This window comes from Tursiops truncatus, chromosome 1 (genome assembly GCF_011762595.2).
Source record: "Tursiops truncatus isolate mTurTru1 chromosome 1, mTurTru1.mat.Y, whole genome shotgun sequence".
Taxonomy (NCBI): Eukaryota; Metazoa; Chordata; class Mammalia; order Artiodactyla; family Delphinidae; genus Tursiops; species Tursiops truncatus.
In genome coordinates this window covers 108,784,862-108,810,823 of record NC_047034.1, presented here as the reverse complement: position 1 = coordinate 108,810,823, position 25,962 = coordinate 108,784,862, and the positions used below count along the sequence as shown (strand labels likewise).

The 25,962-nt window shown below is 37.7% G+C and overlaps 1 protein-coding gene across 2 annotated transcripts in view; it reads right to left on the bottom strand.

Moving 5' to 3' along the window:
* COL24A1 (collagen type XXIV alpha 1 chain) overlaps positions 1 to 25,962 on the bottom strand; it is a 392,639-nt gene that overhangs the window by 45,058 nt on the left and 321,619 nt on the right. For both annotated transcript variants that reach the window (XM_073787806.1, XM_073787804.1), the window contains 2 exons: positions 20,167 to 20,220; positions 18,926 to 19,033 (listed from right to left, as the gene is read on the bottom strand). In XM_073787806.1, the coding sequence (XP_073643907.1) occupies positions 18,926 to 19,033; positions 20,167 to 20,220 (162 nt within the window). The remainder of the gene's footprint in view (positions 1 to 18,925; positions 19,034 to 20,166; positions 20,221 to 25,962) is intronic.

Sequence of the window (25,962 nt, the reverse complement as noted above, 5' to 3'; positions counted from 1 at the left end):
CTCACTTTACTTGTAAGTTTAGGTATTTTTAAAAATCTTTATTCTCCAACAGAAAAAAAAATGTATCTTTTGGGTGATGCATGAACAATGGACATGCAAAGACTGCTGAACATTCCTGAGGTCAATAAGTATTTTTAGTGAGAATAATAAAGACCATATGACTAGTCCTTAGGGTTAACTGTACACGAGAAACTTCATTTTACTTGCAGCGCTATCAGACATTGTAACACAGCACGATAAATATGTTCCAAATCATTTACTGTTCACATTGGTTTCTTAGAGAGAAATTTGAGGAAAGTAGCAGAGTGTTCTGTACAAAGTTCCAAGCAATGTTTCATACAAGTAGAGAACAAACATTTCTTATTATGAATATACAGATGGATGAGTAATTCTGCTTTCAAGAGAAACAGATGCTAATCCCTAGGAATTCTTTCCAGTGTTTTCTAAATGATTTGTCTAAAACCAATCAGCAAAGCGTAAGTCACTGCGAGCAAATTTTAAAAAGTAAATAAAATCAGAATTACCATTAATTTGTTCAGAGATGCTGAGACCAATCAATAGTTTACCTGAGTCTTAAAAAAGTTAGTAAAATCATAAGAGTACATGATGTCTCATGGCCAAAAACTTTCATTATCCTCAGATAGAAGGCAGTCTCCCTGCTGAAACTGGTTTTGACTCTGTAAGAAAGTGTCAGTTTTTACAGGACTGAAGCTGATGGCTGCTTAAGCCTTGGGTTTCTAAGGAAACAAGTACTTGGATCAGTAATGACAATAATGTCAACCACAACGACAAGAGTTACTTTTTATTGCTTACTTTTTATTGCGTGTCTTCTATGTATAAGAAACTGTAATGGCAATATGGTTGTGTTGTTTTATTTAATCTGATGTCAGTTAAGGAAAGAAAAGGAAGTTGCTTTCCACTTTGACTTCCCTGTGCAGAAAGGAAGGAATAGTTTTAAGTCTGCCTTCATCCTGGAACTAAATGGAAAGATCTGGTAAGGAAAATGGGGCTAACTACACATATTAGAGGACAGACACAGAGACAAATTTGGAAACAATGATGACTGGTTTGCATTTAATAGTGAAACATACCAAAGAGAACGTTATGCTGTTTGTTATTCCCCAGGCCCCTTGGTGTAGCTGTCTTATTCTCATTAGAATTAAAATATATTAAGAAATAGAATGTTCTAAATAAAGGCAACAATAGAAATCCACATTTTAAAGAGGATTAGCAAAGGAATACTATCTTTAAAGTTTTAAGTAAAATGAAATTTTTTAATGTGAATTTCACTGATTTTTTCAATAGTAGATAAATTTAAAACTACACTGAACTTAAATTAGTTGATGTTTTAATCTAAAATAAAATTACTAGGAAAACAGTTTTTTCCTTTCCCTACAGCCAAGCACCTTCCTCTGTGCTCATAGCTTATGTTTATATAGTTACTTGCTGTATGAGAAAATAGTAATTAAAACTAATTTACTTTCTGTAGTATAAAAAATAAATGCGACGACCTAATTTTTTTTGCATAATATTAGGCAACGTAAGTACAGTATTTTTAAAGCCAGCAAACCAGTGGATTATAAAAGTAATACTTTGCTTCCTTTACTCCAAGCAACTAAAAACACTTCTGTTTAAGTAGGAATTTCTCATTTTATTTGGCTTACTAAATATATCCCTCCTAGGAAAGAATTGGCTATTTAAAAATATGTGGGGTAGTAATTATTAGGTGATTATATGCAAGGCTACATTATAATAAATACTGTAGCATTCATAACATTTTCCTGTAGGGGCAATCATAAATAATGTGGCCAAAATGTTAGAAATAAGATTTATGAATGAGCTGTATACCAAACTTAGGAGGTAACTTTAGCTTTGAATCACTAAACATGTTAATGCCTATGGAACTTGGAGTGGGATTGAATTGAGGCAAGTCTTAAGGTATGAAGGTAGGTCTGCTTGACTCAAGTCCATTCCCAAGAGCATACACAACTAACTCTTGTTCAGTTTCAATGGATACAGGCATTTCAACATTGTAATACCTCATAGAAATTACTCATTTTCATAGAACAATTGGTCGTTTATCATTCTTGCAAAATGGACAGTTTCAAATGCCACTATAATATTGGACAAAATAAGTGTAGCCTATGAAATCTCCTTTACCCAGGCCTCAGCCTATAATCACGGGACTAACAGGGAGTGAAGGACGATATTTCATCTATTCTTTGACTCTAAGCATGACTGGGCATTCATACCACCATGAAGAAATGAATGTCCATCCTTTTTTCAAAAATAACAAATCCGTACCCATACTATCTTGCTTGATCCTCGGCTAATCCTATTATCATGCCAAACTTTTTCCTGCCTACAGGTCTTTTCATTTTGGGTTTTTCACATGGCAAGTTCTTCCCTCATTCTTAAGTACTTGGGTCAGTCTTACCTTCAGTCCTTAGCTCAAGTGTAAGCCTTCTCAGTGAGGCTGCTATAGTCTATTCCATCTATAAGCTATTTCGCATTACACTTTATCTCAAAATCTATTTCCCATTATGCTTTCTTTCATAGCACTTCCACAATTTAGAATTACTTGATTTGTTTATAGACTACTACCCAATTATTAGGTTGATTCATATTAAACTGTGACTTTTTTTAACATCAAAAATGGTCAAATGTCAGCAATTTCCTGCTGTTGCACGTATATTCCATGAGGGCTTTTCTTCACCCATCTTGTTCACTGCTGTCTTCCCTAACTCCGGGCTCATATTGTAACTGAGCAGGACTCTATGGGGCCTTCCCGGGACAGACCCATCCCCCATAGCCTCTGCTTTAGCTCCCCTCTGAAGCATCTAGATTATAGTATCTGATGCACATTTCCTGAGTTGCTTTACAGATACTAAAACCCCCACTAAATGGAAGAAATTAACTACTTGATGACCATGAGCACATAGCCCCCAGTCCCACGGGTGCCTAAGCATTGATAATGTTAACCCCTCTGACACACCACCCTGTAACCTCACCATCAACCAGAGAATTTTTTATGAGCTAATCACGTATCCTGTGACACCCCTCCCTCACCTCGCCTTTAAAAATGCTTTCCTGAAACCCATCCGGGAGTTTGGGCTTTTTGAGCACTAGCTGACCAGGACTCCTTGTATGGTGCCTTACAATAAATGTTGCACTTTCCTTCACCACAACGTGGTGTCAGTAGATTGGCTTTACTGTGTGCAGGCTAGTGGATCCAAGTTTCATTCAATAACACTGTTACGTACTAAACAAATATTTGTTCACTGAATGTTAGACTAGCCATGAAAATTATTATGAAAAGATAGTAACTCAATAAGTGCATGCACCGTACTAAGCACTTCACATACAAGATCTCATTTGGTTCTCATAAAAACCACATGAATTAGATATTATTGTACTAATTTTATAGATGATTCTTAAGATAAGTAGCGAACACATCTTAATTTTAAACTCAGGTTCCCAAAGTCATAGTTATTATGCAAAGGACATTTATTCTTCAGATATTTATTGAGCTTCTTCTAAATGGGACTGACACTATGCTAAGTGCTAGGGATACAAAGACAAATAAAACAGAATCCACGTTCTATAGAAGTTTACAAATGCCTGGGGGAGAACGACATGAAGATCAGTAATTAGAACCCATATGAGCCATGCTCTGATGGAATCAATGTACAGAGTGTACAGAAGTTCAAGCAGGCATGCTTAACTTTGACTGGAGAGTCCAAGGAAGAGAGAACAGTTCAATTGAGTCCTGAAAGATCAAGAAGTTGTTCCTCCTAGGGAAAGACGGAAGAGTCTTCCAAGCAGAGGGAATAAATTACACGTACAAAGCCATGAAAGTGAGGGAAATACACAGAATTTGGGGCAATGTCTAAGAAATTAAGCATACTTGAAAAAAGTATAGCACAGTGGTTAAAACACAGGCTCTGAATCTAGATTGTGTGATTCTGAATTCTGGCTCTATTATTTGTTGTCTGTGTGACCTTGGGCGAGTTACTGTGAGTCTCAGGTTCCTTTTCTGTAAACTGAAGATAATAGCTATACCTATGTCATGGTGAGAATTAAACAACATCATATATATTCAGCACCTGGAGTAGTGCATGGCACATATTATTAAAAAAAATTTTTTTTGCACGTTTTAACATCTTTATTGGAGTATAATTGCTATACAATGTTGTGTTAGTTTCTGCTTTATAACAAAGTGAATCAGCTGTATGCATACATATATCCCCATATCCCCTCCCTCTTGTGTCTCCCTCCCACCCTCCCTATCCCACCCCTCTAGGTGGTCACAAAGCACGGAGCTGATCTCCCCGTCCTGGCACGTATTATTTAATAATTGTTTAATAACTGTTAGACTAAAATACACAGCACATGTGAATAGCAAGGTAGAATGTAAGACTGGAAATGTAAACAGGCCAGATCCTAAAGGAACAATATTCCACAAAGAGTATGAACTTTACTGGATTCGGAGTCACTGAAGCGGCAACTAGGAAGGTTACTTCCTTTAGCGAACCTTTCATTTTGTTGCTAATAAGCAGCCAGACAGGCTGAGTTCTGTCTGCTCTGGAACAGTTCCTAATGAGCAGTAAGCGGGCCAAAACAAGCAGAGGGTGGAGAAGAGAGAGAAAGCAATCAGGATAAACCCTAACTGGATAATCAACCCCTTAATAATCAAGAGGTGACAGGATTTGATGATGTGGATCTGGCTGATGCCGGTATGTTTCTTCCTCCAAAATACTAAGAAATACACCTTCCTGGAAACAGAAGTTTCTTTAGGGTGACCAGCTCATAAACTAGAGAACACACAACCCAGAGGGGTGCCAGGGCTGCTGGTGTTCCTAACAGAGGCTTCTACAGTGGTCCTGCTACTCTATGCTTGGATCATGAGTGGGCTGATGAAGTGTGTTTTTCCTTCTTAGACTGGACACAATTCACAAGTGGAAAATGCAAGAATTTCAACGTTCTTTTAGGACAAGCATCTCATTTTACACAACACTTAAGCCTGTGTTCACCTGAGAAAGTGCACAGTCAAGACTGAAAGGCCTTGGGCTTCCCTGGTGGCGCAGTGGTTGAGAGTCCGCCTGCCGATGCAGGGGACGCGGGTTCGTGCCCCAGTCCGGGAGGATCCCACATGCCGCGGAGCGGCTGGGCCCGTGAGCCATGGCCGCTGAGCCTGCGCGTCTGGAGCCTGTGCTCCGCAACGGGAGAGGCCACAACAGTGAGAGGCCCGCCTACCGCAAAAAAAAAAAAAAAAAAAAAAAAAAAAAAAAAGGATTGAAAGGCCTTGATTTGTCCTAAGTCAAGCTGTTAGTTTTGTTTCTTTCCCTTTTTTCCAATAACCAATTTTATAGTTGCAGCAGTGAAAAATAAAAAAAATGGGTAAGGCTTCATTTTGATGACAAATAGATTTATGATCTTTGCAGGGAAAAGTTGTTTTCCTTTTTCATAAATGAAAACAGCATGGTAGACTCATTTACTACAGATGTGCTAAGTTGCCTGGTCTCAAAACACTCATTTATACAGAAGGAAATTCACACAGTCAACTGTGAGCCTCCCCAATACTATCCTTCAGTTATAGTCACATGACTTTAAAAAAACACTGAAACTGCAGTGTGAATGTGCCAGGAATACTTTAACTCCTTTGGCCACATCAAAAAAAAGAAAGAACATTGTTTAGGAAAATCAGGCAGTTGCATAATGCTAGAAATCCCAGAATAAATATTTTTCTCAGTGGAAAAATCCAGCAGTCTTTAAAGGTAAGCCAAAAAGCACCATGGTGCCATGATTTGGAAAAAAGAAAAAACAACAACAAAAAAAAAGACCAATGGAAAGATGTCCTTATCCTTGTTGAAAATATTCCAGGGAATTTGCTAGTATTACTTTCTCTTAAGCAATTTTTCTATTACCATAGTAGGTTTCAGAAATAATTATCTTAGAAATCACTTTTCCCAATGACCAGTTTAGCCACTGTACCTAATTTCACTGAACAGACTTGTCCCTTATAAAGCATTATAATTAATTTCATATCAGATGTTCTACAGGGAGCAGAAACATTTGTGGAAAGTATTTCTGTATTCATAAATACCAATATCATGTGTAAACCTTGGGGTTGAAAGGGGATTCTTCAAGGGAAAGTTATTTTGTTTTTATTTCAATGGTTACAAAATACTTCAATACTTATGACATCCTGATTTCTAAGTATGCATGTAAATCTTTTCTAACATTCTTTGAAAATGCTAAAAAGTAGGAGACAGTGAGTTACGATCTGATACCTAATTGCTTACTAATGGAAATACCAGATGCCACTCAACTTCATGGCCCTGTGAGGTATATTGCAGCAGTATTCAACATTATTGTAATTCATTTCAATTTTTTCACCACAGAATTCAATGAGCTTTTTATACTAGTCATATATAAAGGGATATGTGGCTCAGAATCTGTTTTTTTTAATGACCTCCAATTAGAAGTAGAATAACTTACTAAGTGGGGTTAGAATATGCATGTTTTGTTATCTGACCAATTCATACTCAGATTCTTTTTTCCCTTCATTTTAAGTCTTCAGTCTCTCCATCTCTACTAAGTCCCTCTAGCATTTAAATATGGTTAAGGCTCGCTCATTTAAAAATAACTTTCTACCTTAGCCTCAGTTTCTTCTCCAGTTATTGCCCTACCTTCTCCTTCAGAGCCAACTTTCTCCATTGGATTGTCTGCATATCTTGATTTCCTCATACCCTCTCACTCCTCAAGCACTCCAATCCTGTTTCAGACCCCACTAATCAAATCAAATACTCACTTGCTAAAGTTACCAATGACCTCCATATACTAAAATACAATGATGATAATTTTATCTTGTTAGATTTCTGTATTAGGTGTGTGTGTGTGTGTAGGGGGGTCCTTATTTGCAAACATCAGAAACCAATTAAGCAAAAAATTTACTGAAAAGATATTGAGTAGCTCATATAATCACAGATAAATCTAGAAAACCAGGTTTGGAAAATGGGTAGAATTAAAAGAAGACTAGGCAGCCAGAATTTAGACACTGTAGTGACCACCGGACCAGCTGCTGGACATTGACCGCAGTCATCCTTGGACACTGAGTGCCACTAAAAGTTACTGCAACTGCCACCAGAACGGAATCTCCATTATCGCTGCTTCTGTCTTACTAAATCTGCAATGGAAGGTGTGGGTGAATATAACTGATTTCTTAGGCCTGGGTCACAGGCCTACATTCTTGTTTCAAAGAGGGAGTGGAAGGTAAGAGTCTAGACTTTTTGACTTCAGTAGTAGAAGGTGGCTTGCCATCAAGACTCAAAAAAGAAAGGAAACATAAAAATTTCTGAACATAAAAATGGGGTCAAGATGCTGAGTAGCCAAAAAACAAAACCAAAAACAGAATAAAACACATGTCCAACAAACTCTCTCATGATGATTAGACACAGTCGATGACTTTCTCCTTGATATATTCTTAAGCTCCCACGACATTACATTCTTTTTCTCCTATCTATTATGGCGACTCCGTCTCAGACTCCTTTGTCATCTCCTCTTCCTTCTTTACCTGACTTCTAAATATTAGAATTCCTCACCACTTGGTTCTGGACCTTCTTTCCACTGTTTATCTAATATTTGTGTGTGTTTTTCTTCATTTGCTCCCTATGTCCATTCACTGCCCCTTCTCTATGTTGCTATTTGTATTGAGTCTTCTGATCCATGAACATAGTGTATACACCATTTAACATTTGGGTCTTCTTTAATTTCTGTCAGCAATGTTTTACAGTTTTCAGTATCAAGTTTGCACATTTTTGGGGGGTCAGATTATCCCATTTTGATACTACAGTAAGTACTGCTTTTTAAATGTCAATTTCTGATTGTTCGTTGAGTATAGAGAAATACAACTTTTTTTTTTTTTTTTTTTTTTTTTTGGTACGCGGGCCTCTCACTGTTGTGGCCTCTCCCGCTGTGGAGCACAGGCTCCGGACGCGCAGGCTCAACAGCCATGGCTCACGGGCCCAGCTGCTCCGCAGCATGTGGGATCTTCCCAGACCGGGACATGAATCCGTGTCCCCTGCATCGGCAGGCGGACTCTCAACCACTGCCACCAGGGAAGCCCCTACAATTCATTTTTGTATATTGATATTGTATCCTGCAATCTTGCTAAATTCAATTATTAGTGGGTTTTTTTTTGGTAGATTCTGAAGGATTTTCTACATAGATGATCGTGTTGTCTGTGAATAAAGACAGTTTTATTTCTTCCATTCCAATCTGGGTGGTTTTTATTTCTTTTTCTTTTACTGACTAGAACCATTAGTAGAAGCTCCAGTACAGTGCTGAATGTATCATATAAATGTAAGGGGATAATAAAGATATCTGCTGGCATATGAGGCCTTGGAAGGTTTATCTCACAAACACCTACATTGAAAATACTTTTTGGAGGAAGTACTCAAATAATAATAAAAATAAATTCAGGAGGTTCTATAAGGAATACTGAAAGTAATAGTGACTAAATAGCTTAATTAAGTTTACTACTATGTTAAAAAAAGAAACAAAGGAAATAAAAAGAGAAAGTAGGTCAGAATGGCCATCATCAAAAAATCTACAAACAACAAATGCTGGAGAGGGTGTGGAGAAAATGGAACCTTCCTACACTGTTGGTGGGAATGTAAATTGGTATAGCCACTATGGAGAACAGTTTGGAGGTTCCTTAAAAAACTAAAAATAGAACTACCATATGATCCAGCAATCCCACTCCTGGGCATATATCTGGAGAAAACCATAATTCAAAAAGATACATGCACCCTAACGTTCACTGCAGCACTATTTACAATAGCCAGGACATAGAAGCAACCTAAATGTGCAGCAACAGATGAATGGATAAAGAAGATGTGGCACATGTATACAATGGAATATTACTCAGCCATAAAAAACAACGAAATACTGCCATTTGCAGCAAGATGGATGGACCGAGAGATTGTAATACTGAGTGAAGTAAGTCAGACAGAGAAAGACAAATACCATATGATATCGCTTATATGTGGAATCTAAAGAAAGGGTACAAATGAACTTATCTACAAAACAGAAACAGAGTTACACACGTAGAAGAAAAACTTATGGTTACCAGTGGGAAAGGGGGGAGGGATAAATTGGGAGATGGGGACTGACATATACACATTACTATATATAAAACAAATAACTAATAAGGACCTATTGTATAGCATAGGGAACTCTACTTAATACTTGTAACAGCCTATATGGGAAAAGAATCTAAAAAAGAATGGATATATGTATATGTATAAATGATTCACTTTCCTGTACACCTGAAACTAACACAACATTGTAAATCAATTATACTCCAATAAAAAATTTTTTTTTTTTTGCAGTACGCGGGCCTCTCACTGTTGTGGCCTCTCCCATTGTGGAGCACAGGCTCCGGGCACGCAGGCTCAGTGGCCATGGCTCATGGGCCCAGCCACTCCACGGCATGTGGGATCCTCCCGGACTGGGTCATGAACCCGTGTCCCCTGCATTGGCAGGTGGACTCTCAACCACGGTGCCACCAGGGAAGCCCCACCAATACAAATTTTTTTAAAAATCAGAATAAGTTAAAAAAAAGAGAATGTAAATGCATGAGAATTATAAGTCAAGATTCAAGGTAATATCAAAAAATGATGAAGGGAAAGAGTGGTTTATAGAAACAAAAGGACATGAGAACAAACACAAGTACTTGTCTTGTTAGAGGGAAGATACAGTTACTGATTTAAACAAATCACTAGAGTTAAACAAGGACATATTTGGTTCTTAAATTTGGGGCAGCTGCCACAAGAACATCAACTGAAAGAGAATAGGTAACTTTTAAACCTGCAGAAGAGAATTCAATCTATCCAATGGAAATCAGAAAATAAGAAAAAATAAACAAAAACCCCCAAAGATAGTATAGGACAAGGAAAATACAGAATTAACATGGCAAAATATTCTTAATAGAGGAATTTTAGATGCATTCTCTCTAAGATTTCAAGCAGTAGAAGGAGGTCTGCTATTACTGCTACTGTTAAAGATAGTATTGAGGGTCCCTATCCACCTATGTGGAAAGAAAAAAAATGAGTTTAAGAAAAGAGTTAAAGCTGCCATTGTTTGAAGATATTACCTACCTAAAAATCCAATAGGATCACAATAGCAAATTATTAGAAATAAAAAAATCCAGTTGTATAGAATGTAATCTAAATCAGTAATATTTAAGTAAGTAATAAGTAACTAGAAAATAAAAAATGAGAATACATAAGGCCTTTATTGAGGGGCCATATTGCATATTGATAAGAACAAAGAATATGGAGTTAGACTGCCTTTGTAGCTATGTGACTATGAAAGTGACAATTTTTTTTTGTATAAAATAAGGATGATAATTGTATCTATAATATTGTAAAGATTAAATGAGTTAATACAGTAAAACATTTATCATGGTACCTGGCACATACTAAGTATTATATAACTTTTTACCATTATTATTATGGAGAAAATCTATTATAAGATCTTATATTGATAAGATGACAAGAATATTTTATCTCAGATAATTAAAAGGTTAAGATATTAATTTTCCCCAAATAAATCTAAGGCAAACCCAGTGATAATTCAAGTTTATGTTCTGTTTTTAAAGAAACTCAAATCTAACCTCAAATATATGTGGTAGAAGTGTAAAGAAGGGGCCTTGCCCTACTAAATATGGGGACATAAGACAAAGCCATAGTAATAAAAACGATGTGATAATACAAACAGACCAGAGATCAGCCAACTTGTTCTGTAAAAAGGCTGGATAGTAGATATTTTAGCCCATGTGGGCCACTGGTCTCTGTTGCAACTACTCAACTCTGTCATGTAGTGCAAAAGCAGCTATCTGTAAACAAATGACCGTGGCTGTGTGCCAATAAATTTATGAATACTGAAATCTGAATTTCATGTAATTTTCATGTGCCACAATACAATATTCTTTTTATTTTTTTCTACCATTAAAAATGTAAAAAACCATTTAGCTCACTGGCCATAGGAAAATAGGCTGATTTGGTTTACCAGGGGTAGTTTTTTGACACAGGGAACAGATTGCTGATGTACACCATGTATAGAGAGAACTTAAATAGTGTTGCCTGGATATTTTCTGTTTGCCTTTTGAGATCTGCCCTTTTTCAGCGTGATCTGTGACCCAGCAGGTTCCCTTACTGGTGAGTGACATAGCAAGGGCACGTGGATGGGAGGGAGCCCCCCCCTTGGTGAAGGCAGTAAGGGAATGCATTGTTGGTAGTGAATTTTTTTGGGGGGTGTGTGGTATTTTTTTTTAATTGGGGTATAGTTGCTTTACAATGTTGTGTCAGTTTCTGCTGTACAGCAAAGTGAATCAGCCATATGTATACATATATCCCCTCTTTTTTTTAAATTTTTTATTTTTTGCGGTACGTGGGCCTCTCACTGCTGTGGCCTCTCCCGTTGCAGAGCACAGGCTCTGGACACGCAGGCTCAGCGGCCATGGCTCACGGGCCCAGCCGCTCCGCGGCATGTGGGATCTTCCCAGACCGGGGCACAAACCTGTGTCCCCTGCATCGGCAGGCGGACTCTCAACCACTGCGCCACCAGGGAAGCCCTATCCCCTCTTTTTTTGGATTTCCTTCACTTTAGGTCACCACAGAGCACTGAGTAGAGTTTCCTGTGCTATACAGCAGGTTCTCATTAGGATGAACTGGGAGATTGGGACTGACATATATACACTAATATGTATAAGGTAGTGAATTTTTAAAATAATTTTTAAAATTGCTTTTGTTTTCACCATCACAGACTAGCAATTCTAAACCATGTCAGTGACAAAATAGGCCTCCCTGCCAGGGCAGATTGTTCCTATTATCACTCTTACTTGGTTGAGTTTGGCTAACAGGGTGTACTGTTAGGGGACTGGAAGACAGGAGGAGACTGAAATACTTATTCCCCTGGCTCTCCCTTTGCTGAGTTGCAGTGGATTGGCTGAATCCTTCTATTGAAGGTCTCAACTCCTGCTAAATGGCTCTCTCCTGTGGCAATAACTACTTTCTCTATAATTTTGTTCCCCTTTCCTTTGTCTCTTCAGGCCTATGGGTTGTAATGATGCGCCATTGTTGCTATCCCTCGGGTGCTTCAGCATCTCTTCTTGGTTTTCCTTAGCCCTGCTCACATTTTTGTAAGTAGTCCCTTTATTAAACCTTCCTCAGTTGCCCCACAGTTTTTAGCTAGACTGTGATATGTAATTGGTAATAAGAGTGAAGTCAGGAAACTAACCCCACAAATGGGATTCTGAGATTGGTTTGCTCATAATCAAGGAATGCTCAGATAACTTCCTTGTTGCGGATAAACAGACACTACTAATCCGTGGTATGCAGTGGCATCATGATTATTCAGATTAGCACTGGCCATGACATTAGATTAAGTGCTGCTGGAGGGCAAAGTGTCAGAAGATCATGTGGCCTTGGCATGTATTCAGTATGGTGAACATAGTGACTATAAAGACTGCGTGATCAGAGGGCAGTCTCTTGAGTGATCTAGAGAGAATACAGAGAAAGGGACAAAATAAAGGTCTTGCACGCTCAACTTAGAACATAATGAAAAATCAGAAAATCCCCACGGCAGCTTGAAGGAGTCTTTCATCTCCTATAGTCCAAGGCAGATGTGGCTGAGGACCCAAACTACTGTAAGATTTGCAGAATGTGTATACAAATACATCTTCAACTAACCAGACATCTTATGCTAAATGAGGGCACTGGGTGGAGAAAGAGTAGAACTCCAAGACAAGGGATGGGGATATTTGAGCAGATATGGGCAAGACTAAGAACTGTGAAGCTCAACTCCCTCTTAGTCTTCCTTGCTTGTGGAGATAGCCACCTGCTCAAGCATCTGGGAGCACCATTAATAGTCCGATGGATTGGCAATTTGAAGCCTTGACTCAACTACGGCCTACAGTTAATGAGGTTGAACGCTATAACTCCCCTAGAATACTGCGTAGGAAGGGGTTCAAATGCTCAGGAAGATAGAAGTGTGGAGACAGATTTATCACGTGCAATCTGATCAACCACCCTCTAACCATGGCCCCTGAAAGGGATCAAAGAACACTCCTTACCAAGGTGTTAAGAAATGTCATAAGGATAAAGTTCCCTTATTTAAATAGGAATATTGGACTCTGAGTGGTAGATTCTAGGTGACAGTGCTTTACTATCAGAGAAAAGGTAGAAGCAATTATCACACTAAGCCATAAGATGTTTTGACTAGATGTTTTGACCTGCAGAGATCTGTGCTGATGGTGAGTTGATCAAAGACCCATAGGAATTACATATACCATATGCTAATATATTGATGTATAGGTAGAAAAATTCTAGGTCTGATGGGTATAATCCTAATTAAAGTCACTGTACTTGGGATTCATGGCCTCTCGCTCAGGTCCCAGACTCAAGCCAGTTCCTACATCAGAATCCCTTGACTGAGGGGGAGGCAGTTCTCTTTGAGGAAGAACCCTGCAATGTGGTCATAGGTGTACACAGTGACTTCTGCCCTAAGCCTTCTGCAGAGGGACATGTGGTCATTTACCAGGTGACTGAACACTGGGGAAACAGAAACTCTCAGCCTTTCTGGGGGCTGTTAGATATTGGATTTGAACTGATAATAAATGCTGGAAATCCAAAATATCATCACGGCACTCTGGTCAGAGTGTAAGTTGATGAAGGCCAAGGGATAAATAGTGATAAATGCAGATTTGGCTCAATTTTTTTTCCCAAGTGGGTCCAGTAGGACTGTGAGCCCAGTTTTTGTTTTTGTATTTTCTCCAATCTCAGAGAATAGTAACAATCCCTCACTTATAAAGTAAATGCTACTGTGGTAGGAAGGGAAGAGACATGTGGAAGCCCCTGCAACTATCTCTTCCTGCCCCCTTCCCCACAATGTATACCTAAGGTAACACCATACCCCTGTAGAAAACTGTTCATATTAACCACCACATCCCTGTGGAAAATTGTATATACTACGGCCAAAAGACCTGAAAGATGCAAAAGCAGTGATCCTACCATATCCCATATCCATTTTACTCATCTTTTTGGTGCACACACCAGATAACTCCAAGACTTAAACTTACAAACTCAATTGTGTGTTGATGCCAATCACAGCTGCAGTTTCTGATATGGTGTCTTTACTAAACAGTACAGCAATTAGCAACAGCAGTTACTGACCTAGTAAAAATACTTCCTACTAACATTCCTATCAGTGAAGATGATCAGAGACAGTTTGCTTGCCTTCACAAGGCAGAAAGAGCTGTATCACTTCAATGCCTTATCTCAGTGCTGTGTCAGCTCAATTCTCCTCTCTGTCATAAAATAGACCAGAGTGATATCTTTATAGTCTTGACATCTCACAAAATATCAGGCAGGTCCATTAAACGGAGGCCACTATGCTAACTGGACCTGGAGAGTGGAAGAGAGCAAGCACCCTAAAGATACACCAGAGGATAGGATTCAAAAGTTCATGGGACTGCTAAATGGAAGAAGTTCCTAGGGGTAGTGGTTTGGGGGTATATCAGGATATCCTCTCTAAAGTAGAGACAAGTTGTTGCACTTTGCATTGCTCATCACAATAAAAGAGGCACAATGCTTGGTGAGCCTCTCTGGACTTTGGAGTCAATCTATACCACCTTTGGGTATGCTGCTACAACCCATTTACCCACTTACTGGGTAGCCTGTAAAGTTGCTAGGTTTTTATTGCAGTCAAATATATATAACATAAACTTACCATTTTAACCATTTTTAGATGTATAGTTCAGTGGCATTAAGTACATTCACATTGTTGTGCCACCATCACCACCATCCATCTCCAGAAATTTTTTTTTTTTTTTTTTTGTGGTACGCGGGCCTCTCACTGTTGCGGCCTCTCCCATTGCAGAGCACAGGCTCCGGACGCGCAGGCTCAGTGGCCATAGCTCACGGGCCCAGCCGCTCCACGGCATGTGAGATCTTCCCGGACCAGGGCACGAACCCGTGTCCCCTGCATCGGCAGGCGGACTCCCAACCACTGCGCCACCAGGGAAGCCCCAGAAATTTTTATGTTCCAAACTGAAACTCTGTACCCATTAAACAATAACTTCTCCAAATCCTCCTCCTCCCAGTCTCTGGCAACCTCCATTCTATTTTCTGTCTATGCATTTGACCACTCTAGGTACCTCATATAAGTAGAATCATATACTATTTGTACTTTTGTGTCTGGCTTAGTTCACTTAGCATGTCTCCAAGGTTTATCCATGTGGTAACGTGTGTCAGAATTTCCTTCCTTTTTAAGACTGAATAATATTCCACTGTATGTATATACCACATTTGGTTTATCTGTTTCACTGCTGACAGCCACGTGGGTTGTTTCCACCTACTGGTTACTGTGAATGATGTTGTTATGAACATTTGGAAAATTTTTGTTCAAGTTTCTGCTTTCATTTCTTTTGGATATAACTCGCCAGGAGGCGAGTTGCTGGATCATAAGGTAATTCTGTATTTAATTTTTCAAGACCTGTCATACTGTTTTCCACAGCGGCTGCATCATCTTACATTCCCATTAGCAATACACAGGGTGCCAGTTTCTTCACACACTTACCAACACTTGTAATTTTCTGTCTCTCTTTCAATTTTTTATTTTTTTGGATGATAGCCACCCTAGCGGTTGTAAAAGTGGTATCTAATTGTGGTTTTGATTTGCATTTTCCTAATGATTAGTGATGCTGGGCACCTTTCCATGTGATTATTGGTCACTCATGTATCTTCTCTGGAGAAAGTCCAGTTCTTTGCCAGCTTGCTAGTTTTGGGTGGCCCCCGACGAAAATGCTCAGCAGCAGATTCAGGATGCTGTGTAAGCTACCTTGCTATGACTAAGCAGATCCAATAATATCAGAAGGGTCTGTGGCTGGTAGAGATGCTATATGGACCCTTTGATAACCCCCACAAGAGAATCACTGCTTATACCCATAAGGTTTTGGACATAAGCAATGCCTTCTTTGTCAAATGTAATTTCCCATTTGGAAAGCAGTTCTGGGCTTGCTGTGGTTGAAGCTGAATAACCGACCCTGAGACATCAAATGACTATGTGTCCTGAACTGACCATTATGATCTGAGTGATATTTGATCCACTAAATCATAAAATTGGCTGGGCACAGCAGCGTTCACTCCTAAATGGAAATGGTGTATATCGAGACTGGGTCCTAACAGGTCCAGAAATCACAAACAAAATATGCAAGCAACTGAGACTTCCATGATACTTGTTCTACTGCTTTACCACTGCTCCTTCAGCCTTCCTAGAGAATTCCCCTTACCAGTTAGTAGAGGAGAAAAAAGTTCAGGCCTGATTTATGGATAGATCTGCCTTGAATGTCAACATCTGCTAGAAGTGGATTGCTGCTGCATTTAAGCCTGAAAGATATCAGTGAAAGAGACTCTTCCCAGTGGGCAGAACTTGGGGCAATCTGTATACATAGGCAATCCACATGGCCATGTTTGGTTGTTTGCAACCACAGAGCCCTTTTGATATAACCCAGAGTTCTAACTGGGTCTTGGAATAGCCCTGAGTGTGCAAATGGCTTCAGCATCTGGCTTTAAGTCCTCTTCATTCTTTTTTATTCTATGTGGAACCAGTGATTTGGTTTTATGCATGAGCCTTCACCCACACAGCCAATCAAAACCGTGTGGCAGATTCTAGAATGCAACTTAGACAGAATTAAAATGAAATCAGTATCTTATTTGCATCTACCATTTTCTGTATTGGCTTTCTCTTAGCCATTATATTACTGTCCTTTAAGTATTACCCCATTAAAGAAGGATGTAGAGTTGTTAGAAAATGTCTGTTTTCTTTCTGGAACTAGCAGCAGATGACAATCACTTGCCACATTGCTGTTTTTATGTAAGAGAAAATGGTTCATATTTCTTTAGTCTGAATCAATGTTTTCCTTTTATTTTCCAATTTTCAGTCCTTTCCAGGAAGACCTTCAGGTGTCACATACTGCCAGAAAGAAGTTGTTTGCCACAATGAAGTATTAAGTGACTTGGTGTAAAAAATGTGGATGACTTTGACCTGTCACTAGTGTCTGATGAATATCTTATATGCTAAATGTCTGAAATTCTTATTAAACATGTATATATATAGGATCCTGATTTGTATTATCCATATCTGGAATAAGTACCTGGATTAGTATTATTTTAGTCAGAAAACAAATGAATCCCTCTTCCCAGTAATTAAACAAATCTATTTGCTGTTATTAGTATTTACAATTCAGTTTCTAGCCTTATCAACTACTGGACACATCCACATACATACCACCTCCATGACTAAACCTGTGTTCACAGCAAGAAATATGACATATTTTGAAATGTGGTTTTCCTTGTTTCAGCTCTCAAAATCTTACTCAAAGCAGTAAGATTCACTCTAACATTTCCCAGTAAAACTTAAGTACAGACTCTCAGACCAATTCAAAGTGTTTTACTGTTGTATTTTTAAAACCCCACAACCTCATTTTAAGACTCTTATATGGTGAGCCTAGAGTGCAGCACCTACATGAAGGTTCAGGGCGCGAGCTCCCTTTAAGACTGGGATCTCAAATGGAAGTCCTCTTTTAACCAGACTGATGTTAATGGCAGAAGTTTAGAAAACATATATTTTAATCAAAATATCAGCCTGGCTGTCAAATTTCTCTAGGGCTTACACCCTGATGCTCTGATGTTCAGATATACTGTCCCCAAAGCAAATAGAAACCATACTAAGCCTCCTTAAACATATTCACCTTTCCAAATAGAATATGGCCAGATATTTATTTCTGAAATAATTAAATTGGCTGGGTCATAATTTGATACTTATTTTTAAACAAATGAGATAATTCATCATAGTGAAAGAATAATATTAATTTGGGCTTGAGCTTTGCTACAGTCCCATGCTACATGTGAATAAACAACTAGGATTGATTCATTTAAGAAAAGAAAAACAGGTCAATAGATAATCATATCCAAAAATAGTGGAAATGTAAAAGGATAAATTTTACTGGATTACTGAAATATGCAATTAATTATTCTTGTATTTCAAATGGAAACACAACATGAGATAACAAAAAATATCTGGATTATGATGACCTTAGGAAGGAAAGAGGGAAAATGGCTAAATGAAGACAAAAATATCATTTTAAAATTTCTGATCAAATAAGATAGAAATCTGCATAAAAATAATAATCTACATCACTGCGCATTGCATCACCACTAGATGAATATAAAGAAAATGTTCACACAATTTCTTTAAAATAGTGAGGCTATAAAAGTAAAGGGAAAATGATTTTGGCAGAACTTACCTTGAGTTATTGCCAAGCCTGAAATGTTCCAAAGGTGGCTTAAGACATTTGATGAACTCAAAACACAGGTTGTGTAGCCCTTAAAGTTGTTTTTTTTTTTTTTTTTTTTTTGCGGTACGCGGGCCTCTCACTGTTGTGGCCTCTCCCGTTGCGGAGCACAGGCTCCGGACGCGCAGGCTCAGTGGCCGTGGCTCACGGGCCCAGCCTCTCTGTGGCATGCGGGACCCTCCCAGACCAGGGCACGAACCCACGTCCCCTGCATCGGCAGGCGGACTCTCCACCACTGCGCCACCAGGGAAGCCCCCTTAAAGTTTTACTTCTTTATTGTTCCTATGTACCAGCTTTTATATGTGTAAAAATAATATAAATTATTAATAATATGGGTTATTAGTTATAAAACATCCAACATGTACTCATTGACATTCCCTGGAAATCATAAACACAATATGAACCAATGTCAATGTTAAGAAAGACAGCCAAAGTATCTATGGTTTTAGTAAAGAGACACTTATGCATAAGAAATAAAGAGCAAAGAATATTCAATCTACTCACAGGAAGTCCCTGTTTTCCTGGTAGCCCAACTTTACCAGGGTTTCCTGAAATGCCTTCTGCTCCAGGGTATCCTTGCATGCCTTTTGGCCCAGGTAGGCCTGGAAGTCCCTTGGTAATTAAAAATTACTTGGATTATAGAGAGATGTTGTACAGATGTTTAAATGACAAACACTTTTATACTTATTGGGGGGTGGGAGGTTACATTCTTAAAACCCTGTCCCAGGAAAATTTTTCCTGTTTCCTGGATTCCTTGATAATTTACTATTTGGATACAACAGATCAGGTAACTGTTCCCTAAACTGAAATGCCAAGCTAATCAGCAATTTATTGTGTAACCTTTTCCACTTTACTGTAATTTCCTGGTATTTCTCATTGTACCAGCCCATGCTCTATCCAGCTGTGGAGAAAAGATCAGCTATGTGCACCTGTCAGTTTAGGATATAGGCTGACACTCACCATCTCTAAAACTCTGTATTGTATTTTCCCAAGAAATAAATTACGGCTCTTTTAGTTGCCACTTTGAATTAGATAATTATATGACTGAGTAAAGGTCTGAACATTTTGTTTGTACTCTTGGGCAACTGGATTTAATCTGTAGGGAATCTCTGATCTCAATGTGCTCATAATTTATGTTCACTTTTCTTTACTTTTTTTGAACCAACACAACACGGGCCACCCAAAGCAGGCTGTTGGCTAGGGGAGACCAGCAGGAAGTCGTTGCTAATAAGCTAGTCTACACATATTTGCTTGGCCAAAGAGGAAACGGATGGCTAAGGTAAAATTAATCTTTGTTCTGTGATGAAAAGAGTTAAAGCTTTTTTCTAAGACTTTCTGTTCTATTTCCCAGGAAAATGAGAGGCCGAGTTCTTCAATTAAAATCCAGCTCATGTCTTTTCAATTATGCTTGAAAATCTCTGACCTCTGTCACCATTCATTTAGTCATGACTGCAAGTTGCCTGTTTTTTAGTGGTTCACCATCAAAGAATAGTAGCACAAATCCACAGAGAGATCTCCCTGCACTGGAAAATAACAACCTTCAGTTGCAGTGACTTCCGTTTCAACACCAAGCTTGGTTTTGAACTAATGGTCATGTTTTGTTCCCTCTGTGTTCCGGCATGGGTTTAAACATTTTTTTGAAGACAATCTGATTTATCCAACACGTCATAATTGGCCCCAAACTTTTCTGCTTGCTAAAGTTCTATTTAGAAAAACAATAAAGATGAAAAAGGCCTGTTACTTACAGGAATCCCAGGTTTCCCAGAAGGGCCAGGAGCTCTTTTTTTCCCCTTAGGACCCTAAAAATGTGAAGCACAGTTGTCAACTCATTGCTATAAAGTTAATTAAACTGAAGGCATAGAAAAGAACTCTGAGACCTGAAGGCTACAGCAAGTCCTGCCACTAACTAGCTGTTTATCATTGGGATTGCCATTTAACTTTCCTGAGAGTCATTTTCTTCATCTGTAAATGAAAGAATTTGACTATATGATCTATGAATTTCCACCTGGCTCCAAATTCTATGATTTAAGAATTTAAATTATAGTTCTAAAAAGGAACTGAATAGATTATTTAAATAAAAGTCCCCACTTCAGGCAAGGCCTTTGTCTCCCTACTGAAAGTGGTTAAGTACTTATTTAATTAATTCAGTAAACATTTCTTGACTATTAGGTATCAGGAATTCTGTTATGTGCTGGAGATGCAAAATCAAAACTCTTGTTCACAAGGCACTTACAGTGTAGTGAGGGACATAAACCGATAACCTAAAATGTGCTTATCTGGAAGCACAGAGAAGAACATACTTGTAAATCAAAGAAAAGATCTTTATTTCCCACATAATTGCTTGTTTTTCCACGTGTGAGATATTTTAAATCATGATTGATTCAGCAGTAACGGTCTACCAGGATAGTTAGAAATTTGCCCTTGCAAATCATGCCATTATTCTGATGATATCCTAAAATTATTTTAAGAAGAAAAAGGTGTTAAAGAGTGACCTAGTTCACAAATAAGAAAAAGAAGCATATTGCCATTACCAGAAACATTTCTCAGAAATCATCAAAAGTTCTCAGAAACAGGATAATTCCACCAAAATGAGATGTTAAGTTATTCAAATCTGAACACAGTTGTACTAAAGATTCAATTTGACAACAATGACAAAATAAACAATTTCAGAAGATGTTACATCTTCTGAAAATGAGCTTAAATGTTTTAAGAAGAAATAGCGTATATAATCAGAGAGAAAAAGGGCATTTTCTGTAAGAGATAAAAATCCAATTTTGTTAGAATTCGATGATAGGGAGCTATATGGATCAAGGGTTCTACCTCCAAGTTCAAAAACTCTTTTACTTGCTTTAAAAAGTCACTAATGTAAATTCTTCCTAAGGGTAAGGAAACCAGAAAAGGGGATAGTTGGTGAACTGGGTTTAGTTGAAGTAAATACAATTTCTGGAACATATGATTCCTATAATAGATGTATCTTTTAGAATATAATAAAGAAGTAAAATAGACAAATAAAGACTGTTTTAAATATTGAAAACAATTCTGATTTCAGTTGTCTTGAATAGCACTAATTAAACAGTACATGAATTGTGATAATATTCAAATATGTTAACTGGCGTGTGTTTTCCTTCACAGTATTTCTTTTTATGTAAAGCAAGAGATTTGTTCTAAACTTTTGATTTTCAAAATAGACTTTTTTAGCTTAAGAATTTCAAAACAGTCCTCTGAAACGCACGGTGGGGGAATAGTTTGAAAAGAATATATTTTTAAATACAAAAGCCTGATTTTTAAATATTAAAAGTCTATCATTGAACATAAAAAAACAAGGTAATAAAGGATTCAAGTCATAAAATTTATATCATAAAGAACATATTTAGAAGAATTATAATAACGTAAGAGAAAGTTTTTCCTACCTAAGGGGATATAAAAAATCTTCAAGTTGGATAAAGGTAAAAAGAGAAGGAAAACTGTTAAGACACTGATGGGTATCTATGAGAAGAGACCTTGACACCAATCTGCCGTCAAGTCCTGGGGTGGGTAGAAACAATAATACCTGCAGAGGATACAAAATTGATACACAGAAATCTCTTGCATTCCTATACACTAACAATGAAAGATCAGAAAGAGAGACTAAGGAAATAATCCCATTTACCATCACATCAAAAAGAATAAAATACCTAGGGATAAACCTACCTAAGGAGGCAAAAGACCTGTACTGAGAAAAGTATATGATACTGATGAAAAAAATCAAAGATGACACAAACAGATGGAGAGATATACCATGTTCTTGGATTGCAAGAATCAATATTATGAAAATGACTATACACCCAAAACAATCTACAGATTCAGTGCAACCCCTACCCAATTACCAATGGCATTTTTCACAGAACTAGAACAAAACATTTTACACTTTGTATGGAAACACAAAAGACCCCGAATAATGAAAGCCATCTTGAGAAAGAAGAACAGAGCTGGAGGAATCAGACTCCCTGACTTCAGACTATACTACAAAGCTACAGTAATCAAAACAGTATGGTACTGCCACAAAAACAGAAATATAGATCAGTGGAACAGGGTAGAAAGTCCAGAGATAAACCCAAGCACCTATGGCTACCTAATCTATGACAAAGGAGGCAAGAATATACAATGGAGAAAAGACAGTCTGTTCAATAAGTGGTGCGGAGAAAATTGGACAGCCACATGTAAAAGAATGAAATTAGAACACTCCCTAACACCATACACAAAATAAACCCAAAATGGACTAAAGACCTAAATGTAAGGCCAGATACTATAAAACTCTTAGAGGAAAATATAGACAGAACACTGTGACATAAATCACAGCAAGATCTTTTTCAATCCACTGCCTAAAGTAACGAAAAAGAAAACAAAAATAAATGGGACCTAATTAAACTTAAAACCTTTTGTACAGCAAAGGAAACCATAAATAAAATGAAAAGACAACCCTCAGAATGGGAGAAAATATTTGCAAACAAAGCAACTGACAAGGGATTAATCTCCGAAATATATAAGCAGCTCATGCAGCTCAATATTAAAAAAAACAAACAACCCAATCAAAAAATGGGTGGAAGGCCTAAACAGACATTCCTCCAAAGAAGACATACAAATGGCCAACAAACACATGAAAAGATGCTCAACATCACTAATTATTAGAGAAATGCAAACCAAAACTACAATGAGGTATAACCTCATACTAGTCAGAATGGCCATCATCAAAAATTCTACAAACAATAAATGCTGGAGAGGGTGTGGAAAAAAGGGAACGCTCCTACACTGTTGGTGGGAATGTAAATTGGTACAGCCACTATGGAGAACAGTTTGGAGGTTCCTTAAAAAACTAAAAATAGAGCTACCATATGACCCAGCAATCCACTCCTAGGCATATATCTGGAGAAAACCGTAATTCGAAAGGATGCATGCACCATGATGTTCATTGCAGCACTAGTTACAATAGCCAGGACATGGTAGCAACCTAAATGTCCATCGACAGAGGAATGTATAAAGAAGTAATGGTACATATATACAATGGAATATTACTCCACCCTAAAAAGGAGCAAAATAGTGACATCTGCAGAGACATGGATGGACCTAGAGACTGTCATGCAGAGTGAAGTAAGTCAGAAAGAGAAAAACAAGTATCATATAATATTGCTTATATGTGGAGTCTAGAAAAATGGTAGAGATGAGCTTATCTGCAAAGCAGAAATAGAGTCACAGATGTAGAGAACAAACTTACAGTTACCAAGGGTGGAAGGAGGGGGGTTGGGATGAATTGGGAGGTTGGGACTGACTTATATACACTACTATGTATAAAATAGATAACTAATGAGAACCTACTGTATAGCACAGGGAACTCTACTCAATGCTCTGTGGTGACCTAAATGGGAAGTGAGTCTAAAAAAGAGTGGATATATGTATACGTATGCCTGATTCACTCTGTGGTACAGCAAGAAACTAACACAACATTTTAAAGCAACTATATTTGAATAAAACTTAATAAACTAAACAAAACAAAACAATAATATCTGCAGATAAGTGTGGGCACAGAGATGATGGCTAGAGAGACTAAAGTCCTCACTGAGATGAACGCTAAGTTGCACTAAGTGCAGCAATAGAGTTGAAATTTCTGCATGAGATGTCTAGGCCAGGAGGCCTGAGGAAGTCTGAGTCCCTCAAGCACCCGGCATGGTATGGGGAGCAGCAGAATGTTATTTCCATGTGGCCAAGAACAGAAGCATATGGCCCTTAGAGTCTTATCTAAGGAGATCTTGCACCTGAGTTGAGAAAATAGCTGTACAAGCCAACAGGGGTCAAAGAACTTTTGTCCAGAGGGCCAAGGTAGATGCCAACATGGTGGGATGATGGCAGATGGGGGCCAAAAGGGATGACGTACATTTCAGTGGATGCTAGTATGAACAGATGATGGCTGAAGATCAATCTCTCTTCCTATTCCCCTTCCCTAACATTGCCACCCAGAATGTAACAGCAGACTTGAAAAGAGGATAAATGGGAAAAACTCTAAATCAAATGCAGGATATTTGAGTGGACGGAGTTAAAGGCAATCAATTGACTAGATTTCTATCAATTAGGTTTCTACCACCAGGCAGGATGGGTACTCAGGACAGAAGTTAAGTTCCATTACAAAGAACATAAACAAAATTATACTTTTTGTATACTTGAGTTTATGGCTTAAGGTTCAGATATGCTATACATGTATGTGCATGTTTTATTCTAAACATTCAAATACAAAATAAAAACAAAAAGAGTCTCATATCACAAATCAGTTACATTTTAGGGTGACCATTATGTTGGGATTATTTCAGAACAGTTAAATACTGCTCTAAAACCTAGATACATGGGTCTATCATTGTGAAAACTAGAATGTTATTAATACTCGGATGGGCATCAGGAAGCAGCTTCCAACAGAATAACACTAAAGGAAAATTATGACTATGAAAATTATTTTTAATGTGTATTTTGCTATTTGTAATGGTACAATTGTGACAAAATCTCCTTATTAAATACAAAAAGCGTAGAGTAAATAACAAAACAGTCTCTGCTGTTTTTAGATGTCAATTCAGGAAAGATTTCCTTATGACAATTATTGTCACCATAACTAAAAGGAAGTAGGCTAGTTAGAGAAACGACAGACTTGCAATGGAGGTTTAAAATACATAAAGATCAACAAAGTGTAGAAGATTGGTATTTTTTTAAATTTGTGCATTAAAAAAAATCTTGCAGTTGGAATTGCTGGGTAGTGTTGTAACTAAATTAAGAGCCAAACATTACTCAATATTAATCCTACACAGAGATGGTCTGTTCAGTAGGAAATTAAAGATTGGGCCAAAGACAAAGAAAGTATGTTGTCATCTAAGGTGTTTGTAGATGATTAATTGAGTTGGTATCATAAAAAGGAAAAAAAAAATCACTCTTGCACCAATGCCCAGAGTTCAAATATAATAAAGCTAGAAGCATTCTATGCTATTTTCAAAATTAACTTACTCATATTATTTTATGTAAATATAAGTACCTCATAAGTCAACAGACTTCCTGTTCTCATAATAGGAAAGGCGAATGAATTTCATATTTATTCTTTAGAGTATATGTAAAATTGTGCTTTCTCTTTTGTCTGGCTAGCTTTGAAAAACTAGAACAGCCCACTTGAAATCAGATCCATTTAAAACAACGAATTCCATTCATTGGGATTGTACCACTTCATAGACTACAAGAGAAGGTAATCTAATTCTTTAGATAACAGAAAATTTTAAGTGCCATTATAGTCCAAACACTCATTTGTTTTTTATTCAAATGAAGCTGAAGGACAGTCATCACAGTACTTTGTTAGTTCTAACTTTGTTAGAGAGGGTAGCTTTAAAGTACAAACACAGATTTAGAGAGTTAAGTCTTTTTTTTTTTTTTTTTAACCAAGAAATTTAAATTCACTAAAATCTGGAATTTTGCTTTGGGAGGAAAGTAACATTTTGGCTTGAGTCTCTGTATTTGAAAGCCATTATGGGACAGTTCAC